Raw genomic sequence first — 11,815 nt, forward strand, 5'->3', positions numbered from 1 at the left:
ACAACAATTCTATAAACCACAATTTTTCTACTCTAACCATGCAAGCATACGAACCCCTGCCCAGAGTAGAACTGAGTCCAACCTGTCTGCAGGACACGGGTTCCAAATATGACAAAGCCATGTAGCTCACATGTTAAGCAGCAGTACTGACACTTTTGTCTTTCAGGTGTTGCAAAAGTCAATGTGACTCAACTGAAGTTGATCAACTCTGATCACAATAAAATTTACATAGTCAAAGATTTTGACAGTCTCCAGGACATTGTCGTCGAACTCATTATCAACGTCTTTAAAAGTGTTAAAAGTCTAGGTAAGTAAAAAAACATTCCTCCATTACAACGGTGCATGTTCGAATGATACTGATGTTAGCATTAGTCTAAACAGGGCGAGGCAATGGGACAAGTATGTGGATCCATGCATTTGAAGGCAACATTGGCATCAGTGTGATCCAGCCAAAAAGCTCTAGGCTGAGTTTCCAGTAGCTATTTTTTTCTGTTACTAGTCATGGGCAGGTGTGACTGACTGCTAACTAACTCACAGCAGAACCAGGAACAGGAAACCATCAGCTTCTTTAAATTTGAGAAAAGAAGGAAATGTGCATAAGGTAACCGCCTGACTTTAAGGGTGTACAGCCTCCTTTTTTTCACAGTGAAACTGCACCATGGGGTCCTTTTGCATGTTCCCAAGACTGTGCTACAAAAGAAACATTTACTTTGTTTCAGTGTTTTATTGGACCGCTGTTTGATTTCTCTGATCTCTGCAGACTCTGTCAGGCTGCTGAATGGTTCCAGTCTGTGTTCAGGCGGACTGCAGGTGAAGTCTAACCAGAGATGGTCCTCAGTGTGTGAAGATGACTTTGACCTGCAGGATGCAGAGGTGGTCTGCAGGGAGCTTGGCTGTGGGCCTCCTTCGCTCCTCCAGGGGGCGCTCTATGGAGAAGCGGAGGCTCCAGTGTGGAGCAGAGAGTTCCAGTGTGGAGGCCATGAGTCTGCTCTCCTGGACTGTAGAAGCTCAGGCTCAGCTAGAAGCAGCTGCTCACCTGGCAAAGCTGCTGGACTCACCTGCTCAGGTAGAAGAGGAGCTGCAGCTTTGGTTCAAACTCACTTTGTTCTTTCACTGATGACTCTCCGCTTTCTGTCAGAGCCTGTCAGGTTGGTGGGAGGAGCCAGTCGCTGTGCAGGTACACTGGAGGTGAGACGAGGAGAGTGGAGACCAGTGGCGATGGATATCTGGAACCTGAAGGATGCAGCTGCTGTCTGTGGACAGATGAACTGTGGTTCTGCTGTTTCTGTAGGAAATACTCAGAGTTCTTCACAGAGATCGGTGTGGTGGATGGAGTCACACTGTGTTCAGGCTGGATACGCTCTGAAAGAGTGCGCATCAGCAGATCGCTCTTCCTCCACCCTGGATATCACCTGTTCAGGTAAGTCTGTCAGAGACATCATCTAGGACGGTGAAGTTTCTCGTTACCCGTCTCCTCTGTGACAGTGACCGTGGTAGAAGTTCACTGGACGTGTTCATGGTCTCCTCGTTTGGTAGAGACACTGTAATCTGACGGTCCTGAGTCCAGCATTGTTGAGCTGATTGTGTTTAGAAGGCCTTTTTGGTTTGTGTGTAAAGTATAATTCAATTGCAGTTGAAGCTGTATAATGAAACATGAAAGTTTTGAGTGTTTTTCATGGTTTCATTGCTTATTTAAGTTAATTCTTTAAATGCTGATGCTGTGTAAACAATTTTAAAACTCATAAAATGAAATAAAACTCACTGAACAAATTATTCATCTAAACAACATAAAATGTTTCCAGTTTAGCAGTTCAGTGTGAACGCCAATCACGACCTTCGGCATTCAGTGTGTTTCTGATGCTTTTGCTTAGAATCAGAATCTTTATTGTCATCGTCACAGGTGCAACGAAATTAAAAATGGTCCCCGATCACTGCATCATCCCTAACGATATCAAAATATAATTAAAATATAAATAAAACAATAAAACTCAATAAATAAAATAAATAGAATACTTAAAGTGCTAATAAGAGACATCAACAAACATTCACATACATGCTTCGGTCAGCGCATAGATTAATACAAGAGTGGCATGATTGGCATTTTTTTTGTAGCAGCATTCAGACGTGTTACTGCAGTTGGATAAAAGCTGTTTGAGTCTATTAGTCCTTACACTGATTGCTCTGTACCGTCTGCCTGAGGGCAACAGTTTAAACAGGGAGTGCCCAGGATGTGAGGAATCTTCTATGATGTTTTGGGCATTTTTAAGACAGCGGCTGTTGTGTAGAACTTCCAGTGTGGGGAGGGGGCAGCCAGTGATCTTTTGGGCGATGTTAATGACCCCCTGGAGTGCTTTCCTCTGAACCCCTATGCAGCTAGTGTACCAGATGCATATGCAATAGGTTAGTACACTCTCAATGGTGGCTCTGTAGAAGAATGCGTCCTTCATTCCCCCGAATTTGAAGGATGGGTCAGGTGTGTCCTTCATGGCCCACCATATCCCAGAATTCATAGCGCGGCCCAGCCAATTTCAGTTTTCAACAATGGCGGCCGCTACTAAGTTTTAAAATTACTCTTATTACTCTTTCTGGGTCACAAAGTAAACTTTTAACATATTTTCAGGTGAGAAAGTAGCTGTGTAAACTTCAAATATCTGCTCGGTTTATCAAGACGTCGCATATTTGCAAAAGTGCACCAACTGTTTCGGAGACGCCTGTTACCCACCAGCTCGATAGCTGACCGGGGGGTTCAATGGTCACTCGAGCCGGCGAGAGCAGCGGACTCCCGGCTTCATCGTTTTCAGACCCCCGCTGTCTTTCACTACTCAGGTTAAACATGATATAAGTCACTCGAATAACTTAAATGTAATTGTTTGGCTTTTTTCTGTGTTTTATTTGTTCCTGAGTAAATCGGTTTGGCTGAGATCAAAGTTATTAGATTAAATAAAACCTTATTAATCCCTCGGGTGGGTTCCTCCGGGATTTTCACACAGCTGAATAAACGTCAAACGTCAAAGTGTGAGACGGTCGAGAATTCACGCCCGTGTCCTGTTATATTTTAGACAGCAAGGAGCAGACGGCGAGTTTATTAAACTCCACCGACACAGCGGTGACACAAATCTCAAGGCTAGACCGTCCCATTTCACAGCCTCGCACTTCCGGCCTTCTCAGTCTTCGAAGGACCCGGCCCACGTCGACCGCGAAGGCCGGGTCCTCCGAACGATGCAGCCTACGTTTTGGGACACAGCTCCAGAGTGATGTTATCCCTCCTGAGAATTCTCAGGAAGTCTCTGTTGGGCCCATTTCAGCAGCTCGGAGGTGTTCGCACTCCAGGAAAGGTTCTCCTCTATGTTGACTCCCAGGAAGCGGAAGCTTGGCACCCTTCCTACACAGTCCCCGTTAATGAATAGTGGTGAGATCTCTGCCTTTTTCCTTCTGAAGTCTATTATGAGTTCTTTGGTTTTTGAAGTGTTGAGGAGGTTATTGGCCTTACACCATAACGACAGCTGCTCCACCTCGTCTCTGTAAGATTCGTCACCCCTGGAAATGAGCCCCACCACGGTGGTGTCGTCTGCAAATTTCACAAAGATGTTGCTGTGGTGGACATGAGTGCAGTCATGTGTAGAGCAGTGGACTGAGCACACAGCCCTGGGGTGAGCCAGTGCTGAGGCTCAGGGCTGAGGATGTGTGATGGCCAACTCTGACTCTCTGTCTATGGCCTGAGAGGAAGCTGTTGATCCACATGCAGGTGCTGTATGGAAGCCCCAGGTCTTGTTTACAACAAGAGTTTAGTTTCAGCTCTGTCGTTTCAGTCCACGACCAGACAGATTTCCAGCTGTCTCCACTCTGCTTGGAGCATGATTACTGGATGGGTTTCAGGTGTCCTGCCAGCCTCTGTGGCACTACCCCTCAAGCATGGTGCACCATCCTTCCCTGCAATGGACCCGTAGACCAAACCTCCGCCACACACCCCCGCCGTCCAACTGAGGCCAGGGAGCACCCCAGCGAGTGGGAGAGAAAATCCGCTACTACCAGCTTGGCCTATGGACCACCTTGAATTTAAAGGGGTGCAAAGAGCTCAGTGAAGCGCTGGAAAGTTGTTGTGGTTCCGAACAAGCCAAATGGAAAGATGACACATCTGCAAACCGCTGCTGCTGTACAGCAACATCTGCTCCCTTGGGCTGTGTGAGATGGTAATAACAATCACCCTCATAGTCAACATCACCGACTCGCTGTGTGACCACAGAGGCTCCTTAACACTTGGCGAGTAACCTTGAGCTAGAAGAAGGGCGATCGTGGCTCAAGAGTTGGGAGTTCGCCTTGTAATCGGAAGGTTGCCGGTTCGAGCCCCGGCTCTGACAGTCTCGGTCGTTGTGTCCTTGGGCAAGACACTTCACCCGTTGCCTACTGGTGGTGGTCAGAGGGCCCGGTGGCGCCAGTGTTCGGCAGCCTCGCCTCTGTCAGTGCGCCCCAGGGTGGCTGTGGCTACAATGTAGCTGCCATCACCAGTGTGTGAATGTGTGGATGACTGGATATGTAAAGCGCTTTGGGGTCCTTAGGGACTAGTAAAGCGCTATATAAATACAGGCCATTTACCATTTTACAAGCACTTTATCTCTGGGTGAAAATTGCTTGAGTCTGGCCACTCTGTTCTACAGGCACTGCTGGCATTCCTGGACCGGGAGCAAATTTTTTTGTGATAACCTTCCCAGTTTTCTTCAGTCAGGTCCAATAAGCCCCGTGGCTTCCGGCCATTTCAAATTAGAGAAAACCCAGAGGAGGTCTGGGGCACCTCCCATGCTGCAAACAATAGAGGGTCTAACCAGAGATCCTGATTGTGTTCATCCTTGTGAATGGACTTACGAATCATGGATTTTAAAGACTTATTCAGCCGCTCCACCTGTCACTCCATCAGTCTGAGGGTGGTAGACACTGGTCTGAACAGATGAAATGCCCAGTAATTCGTACAATTCTTTAAGTGCATGAGACGATGTACCCTGGTCAGTCAGTATCTCTTTCACAATGTCGACTCAGGAGATCACCTGAAACAGTGCCTGTGCTACACGCTTTGCAGAAATGGTGTACAGCAGCACTGCTTCAGATATAGAGTTGCATAATTGACCAGAACTAATACAAAGTGATATCCGCATGCACCATCGAAATTGCCCAATAAGGTCCATCCCAATGCACTCAAATGGGACCCCCATTAATGGTAGTGACAATTAATGGGAGCCGGTGGGGCCTCACGAGAAGCCCCTGCCATCTCCTCCAACCCAGAGTCACCACTGAGTCCAGCACAGACACTACACACCGCACAAGGTGAGTGCTTCCCCCACACACTATCCCAAAATGTTATTAAACCCCAGCCAATCTGTCCCCAGAATTAAGAGATACGACAGGCGTGAGCTAACTGCAGCCTTTACATGTGTTTTGCCCTTAAACTTTATCTGCAGCAGCACTATGACATATTTCTGAACATCCCCATGCACATATCTGACCTCCACCCATTCTACCTCCAGCAAGGTTCCTGGTTAACCCAGGGTTTGGTGGACCATGGTCTTCATGCAGCCCATGTCTGGAACATTGTTCCTCCTGGACCTGGGAGAGAGTGTTGGAGCCTCAGTGATACGGGAAGCCTAGCCCACCTCCATCAATGGACACTCCCGTCACAGGTGTCCCAGCCGCCCACATCTCCAACACTTCTGTCTCTGTGTCTGTGTGGCCCTACGTGGGTCGCATGCAGTGCCTACCGCCACCAGAACCTGGGGAGGCAGATCGGGGAGAAAGGGGCTAGTGGGCCTTAGCTGCAGCAGCTGTTCTGTCACTGAAAGATTTAGAGCATGATTACTGGATGGGTTTCAGCTGCCCTTCCAGCCTCCCTGGCACTGCTCCTCAAGCCTGCAGCACGTTTAAAGTAAAAACCTTACATTTTGTAAAATGGATCGAATTTAAAAGAAAGAAAACAGTTTGCTGTTCAGATTTTTCAGTTGTAAGTTATCAAGCTCTCAAAAATAAAACTGCATTAGGATAACATTTTTGATATTTAGACAGAACTCATTTCTACCAAATCCAGCCTTAAGGTATTTTTAATAATGATTCCTAGAAAAATGCATACACTATTGGGCTTAGAGCCACAAATCGACCACGCCCAAAAAAGTGCTATAAAAAATGTATATATTAATATTTTATTCCACTTTAAATTAGCCAATCTTTTAGACCTACTTCTCCTTGAAATATTCATGTCAAGTTTTAATTACATTTCGCGGATTTTAACCCTTTATATCCCGGTTTCGTCACATGAGCGCACTGCTTTTTTTGCCCCAAAAAATATAAAACTTGAATATTTTCCAAAAAAAACATTTGAGGTAATATTCAATTGTTATTATAATTAGGCCTTTAGATGGACTAAAGATTGGCACCAACATTCATTTCGATCGCCTTTTAGTTTTTTTTTTCAGGACCAGAAAATGGTCTCCAGGCGGCAAATGCTCCTCCTCTAGGCCGAAATAAGTGCATGTTGCCGGGGTAAGTCGCGACGATTACCGGGGCACGATCACCGGGGACCCGTTTTTCCAGCACACACGCCCGATACCACGTGACAACAAATACGTCATTTCCTGTTGACTAAAAAAAAAAAAAAAAAAAAAAGCACCCTCTAACGGTCCTAGGGACCAAAAAATGGTCCCGCCCGATCAGCGGGCGAAGCCGCTGCTGCACGCCGGAAATGAGGCTTCATTTCCCGCAGGTCTGTTTAAGCAGCCCGCTGTTTTCCAGCCCGGGGTCAAATGTGGAGCAAGGGCGCCACCCGGTGGACAAATAAAAAATTTACAACTCTAAGGCCCGTCCTGCAAAATGAAAATGAAAGCTAAACATCAACGATCCCTTTGACCGTAATTAATTTGCAGTGAAAAATAGCGTTTATAATGGGTTTCAATGGGGCACAAATCGACCACTAAGCACAATAGTGTAAGTTTGTCTGTAGCTTAGCCACTGAAGCTAATTGAAGGAAGTCAGACTTGAATTTTGAAATAAAATCATATCAAACTTTTTTTTGGAGAATTTGGCTATAGTCCATTCAACACTGTGCAAATGGCATGTAATCAAAATTTGAAAATAGCCACAAATCGACCCAAGACCCTCCATTAATGGCCTAAAATTTTTGCATATATAAAGCACGAAATATGATGTTAATCAATGACATGATATGTCATTGAGGCATGAGGGCATCTCTTGACTTAATTGTGAAATAGTTTTGAACCAATAGCACGTACAAACTCCAAAACACAACGGAAATGCTCCAGGATCCTATTGGCTACACAAGCCAGGAAGTACCAACGACCGATTTGGTGTGTGGTAGTAACAGGTAAATGAATTTTTTTTTTATTATTTGAATATATATATATGAGTGCTTGTGTATAAATACACAAATAATACACATATGCTTTCAATTGTGTAATTTAAGTGATCTAGGTAGCTCTGTGTGGAAGTTCAGTTAATGCTGGAAATGTGTTTTGGAGTTTGTACGTGTTTTGTCTCTAGGGGCCACCGTACTTTTATTTATTCACTCTACATAAAATGTAATAAATAAATTATGAAATATAAAAACCAACTATTTACATTTCAACTTTTAACTAGAGATGGCACGATACCACTTTTTTATGTCTGATACCGATATGAATCCGATATAGTGTTTTTTAATCAATAAAACAGTTTTTTTAATATCTTGCTGCATTTTGTATAAGTTCATACTCAAGTTTAAATAAACAACAACACTAAAGCTATTCTGTTATACCTGTGTGTGAAAAACACACTGCACTCAAAATATTTCATAGTTCAGCAAAACTGATCAATCTAATAAACTTAAACCTACACCATCCTCCCTACTCTGGTATTTTAAAGAGTACTTAGCAGAAATATTAAGCAACCTAACTAACAGGGCTGCAAACTCCCAGCAAAAAAATAAAATAAAAAACATAGTGAACCCCCCCACCGTCCACCTCATGGTGCTTAATCGACGTAATCAACTTGATGCAGCGTGAAAAAAATGCACAGAAATAAATTATTTTTCAAGAATAATTAAATAGATTCAACATCTTTCTTCTACAGAACTGCACAGATGGTTCCCAAAGTAAAAAGTACTACAGCTTACTAGGGTATATTAGACTTAATAGTCACTATATACAGTGATGGACTTCTATACATTTTACATCAGATTAAAACTTTGGGTGTCAGATAATTATTTATTAAAAGCTCGACATTTTAAATGAGAATAAGAAAGAAAAGTATGTCTTTGTGCCCCCTTTTCCCTGTTAATGCCCTATCGGCCCCCCTGGCTAAACTTTGCTAGATCCGCCCCTGCACAGTTACCAGCCGTCAGCTGTAGAAAAAGATCCTCGAGTAGAAAGTAATATTAAATACATTCTAACAACAGCTGATCAAGCTTAAACGTGCTGCTGTTGTTCAGCCGCTGGTTTCCTCTTTCTGCTGCAAAGTGAGACAAAAACAAACAAGAGAGACGATCAGCTGATCATTGATCAGTTGATCATTGATCAGTTTCAAAGTAGCAGCAGGAGAGAGAGAGAGAGAGAGAGAGAGAGAGAGAGAGAGGCAGTCGCTCCATATATCGGTGTTTAAGCTTAATGTGGGAACGCTTTACAAACACTCAGAGATGGACTTGCACACTTCCTCGGAGATGAAATGCTGGTTTGAGGCTACAAACACACACAGCTGCTCTATCACGTGACCACACTGCTGCGACGAGCTACGGTTATGAGCAGAGTTACCCGTGTGGGACGTTTTGATATTTAATGGATCGATTACATTTTTTATTTCGCTCCGATATCCGATCCAGTGATTTAGGTCAGTATCAGACCGACACGATACGTAATATCGGCTCGGTCCATCTCTACTTTTAACTATTTCAATTTTCAGCTTTTTCATTTGAAACGAATTTAAAGTGAAACAACACAACACACTGCAAACAACAACACAACTAAATATAAATTAAAACTGTGGGGAAATGGCAGATCACAGACACATATTCTGGTCCTGCCCATCCATACGACCCTTTTGGTTGGAAGTTTCAAAAATAATACCAAAAGCACTGGGCTTTAATGTGAGCTGTACATTTGTATCATTGTATCTGAGATGTTTTGCAGAAGATTTAGTTACAGATGATGTCTATCTCCTGAGAATTCTTTTGGCATCTGCGAGAAAGGCTATAACAACGCGCTGGCTTTGTAAAGATCCTCCCACTATAAGTCTTTTTATTTCTATAGTGGAAAACATCAGATTGATGGAATGTATGACTTTTACCCTGCGAATTCAGGGGGGCTTGGGAAGGAGACGGAGAAAATGGCTGGGCTCTACAAACTGTGGCAGCATTCTTTAATGCATAGAACTTACAATACTATAGTATTTATGTATGTATGTGCATGTATTTGTCTTCCAATGACCTCATAATATTTTGTTTGTCTGGGTTTTTTCTTTCCTTTTGTTGTATAAAAATGTTTCTAAATAAAAAGTAATCATGTTGCATTTTTCCAGAATTTCTGAGCGTAGCAAAAAGTCCATCTCATGGCCTCTCCAATGTCCATCAAGTCCCCAAGTTTTGCTTCACCAACCACTGAAGTTACCCACCTCCTAACCCCCCTAGTAACAGTCTATCTACCAGACCACATCACTTCATACCTTTACAGTCGGTGTCAGCAGTAAGAGAGAAGGGATGATGATACTGGAACACGTCCATCCCCAAGTTTCTAACATGGTTGCTTTGGGTTGTTTTTGGCCCTGTTCTTCTCCATGTTGCAGCTGAAATACGATTCAAAGATAGGATTTGAAGACAGAGGCCTCAACCAATATGTTCTCCCTACAATCGCATAAAGTTGGTGTTGTGTGTCAGTGTGTGGCTGGCAGTGTGGACCTAAACATGAAGATTGACTTTTCCACAGGGGCAAGATTAGGACAGAAGACACAGGGACATGACTGGAGGGACAGGCAGGGATACAAAATAAACTTAGACCAGAACTAGACAAGAAACAACATTTTAAACTATGAGTAAATAAAGAAAAAAAGAAAAACATAGCAAGTAACCAAAACATCAAAGCACTAGGCCCAAAACAGAGAGATCCTAACAGCCGGGTTTACGAGGGATTTGTGAAACGTCTGATCCAGCTCAGCAAATATTCAAGATTCAAATATGTGTGTGGATAATCTGTCAAGATGGGTGGGCTGACAGAGGCCACAATGGGAAAACTGCTATGAGTTTAAATGTGGGGCCCATAGCAGTTTGGGCCTTTTTGGCCCCGGAGGGAAATTCTTTGGGCACCCTCAAAGGAGTTTGGCCCACTGTTGATGTAGTACTTGTACCTTTATAGTTTTATTACTTTTTAAGCTTTTTCTCTTGCCTTTCCTGTCTTTGTTCCTGCAGACTCTGTCAGGCTGCTGAATGGTTCCAGTCTGTGTTCAGGCGGACTGCAGGTGAAGTCTAACCAGAGATGGTCCTCAGTGTGTGAAGATGACTTTGACCTGCAGGATGCAGAGGTGGTCTGCAGGGAGCTTGGCTGTGGGCCTCCTTCGCTCCTCCAGGGGGCGCTCTATGGAGAAGCGGAGGCTCCAGTGTGGAGCAGAGAGTTCCAGTGTGGAGGCCATGAGTCTGCTCTCCTGGACTGTAGAAGCTCAGGCTCAGCTAGAAGCAGCTGCTCACCTGGCAAAGCTGCTGGACTCACCTGCTCAGGTAGAAGAGGAGTTGCAGCTTTGGTTCAAACTCACTTTGTTCTTTCACTGATGACTCTCCGCTTTCTGTCAGAGCCTGTCAGGTTGGTGGGAGGAGCCAGTCGCTGTGCAGGTACACTGGAGGTGAAACAGAGACTGTGGAGATCTGTGGAGGCCTCAGGCTGGACCCTGACGGATGCAGCTGTAGCCTGCAGAGAGCTGGACTGTGGCTCTGCTGTTTTAACAGGAAGGAGAAATGCATCCTGGGATGGACCAACGTGGAAGATCAAACCTGACTGTGTTAAATCTGGATCTACACTGAGGGAGTGTGCCACATCATCCCAGTCATCCACCGTCCTGGAGCTCATCTGCTCAGGTAAGAGACTTGCTGTGAGCCAACGGAGTTTAACATTGAACGAGTCGAGTAAAGTTCAGCCAATCACCTCTCTGTTTACAGACCTGCTGGTTCAGCCAATCATCTCAGCGTCCTTCTCGTCCAATGACGGGCACTCCCAGGTCCAGCAGCAGGAGTCTTCTTGGGTGTTCAAAGGCTCCAGCTTCACCATCAGCTGCTCCATCCAACCTCAGTACCCAGGAGGCTCTTTCCAGCTCACCTTCACCTCCTCCAATACCACCAACAACTACACCCTGCCAGCTGTCAATCACTCTGCCCACTTCCTGTTCACTGCTGCAGAGCCCGCCCACCAAGGAACCTACAGCTGTGTTTATCACGTCTTTGTGTTTTCTCATAACTTCTCCTCCGAGAGCCGTCAGCTGTCTCTCACTGTCTCAGGTGAGCTGAAGCAGAGTGGAGCTCAGGTATGAAACAGCAGCAGGTCCCACCTGACGTAGGCTCAGATGGAGTCAGAGATGTAGGCGGGGCCTACCTGATGTTTGTGTTTGATGCCAGCTGTTGTTCTCCTAACATCTAATGTGACGGCTGAGTGTGTCTCTTCAGATCCAACAGTGTTTGTCATCAGACTGCTGCTCCTGCTGCTGCTCCTGCTGCTCTTCATCTCTGCCGTCTGTTTCAGCCATAAGGTACCGTGCACACGTCTGCTGATCAGAAGACGCTCTGGAACGAAGCTCTCGGCCCGTTTGAAGA

The 11,815-nt window shown here is 44.9% G+C and overlaps 1 protein-coding gene across 1 annotated transcript in view; it reads left to right on the forward strand.

The window, feature by feature from the left end:
• The window catches only part of LOC147324144 (uncharacterized), a 32,967-nt gene that overhangs the window by 13,408 nt on the left and 7,744 nt on the right, over positions 1 to 11,815 (forward strand). Inside the window, exons 10-16 of the mRNA XM_086304905.1 lie at positions 167 to 307; positions 761 to 1,066; positions 1,139 to 1,420; positions 10,427 to 10,732; positions 10,805 to 11,086; positions 11,168 to 11,503; positions 11,669 to 11,751. Coding sequence (XP_086161031.1) covers positions 167 to 307; positions 761 to 1,066; positions 1,139 to 1,420; positions 10,427 to 10,732; positions 10,805 to 11,086; positions 11,168 to 11,503; positions 11,669 to 11,751 — 1,736 coding nt within the window. The remainder of the gene's footprint in view (positions 1 to 166; positions 308 to 760; positions 1,067 to 1,138; positions 1,421 to 10,426; positions 10,733 to 10,804; positions 11,087 to 11,167; positions 11,504 to 11,668; positions 11,752 to 11,815) is intronic.

The sequence above is a fragment of the Aulonocara sp. 'chitande type north' Nkhata Bay genome, linkage group LG8, assembly GCF_057382095.1.
Source record: "Aulonocara sp. 'chitande type north' Nkhata Bay isolate Kocher_YH1m ecotype deep benthic linkage group LG8, A_spYH_male_GT1.1, whole genome shotgun sequence".
Classification (NCBI taxonomy): domain Eukaryota; kingdom Metazoa; phylum Chordata; class Actinopteri; order Cichliformes; family Cichlidae; genus Aulonocara; species Aulonocara sp. 'chitande type north' Nkhata Bay.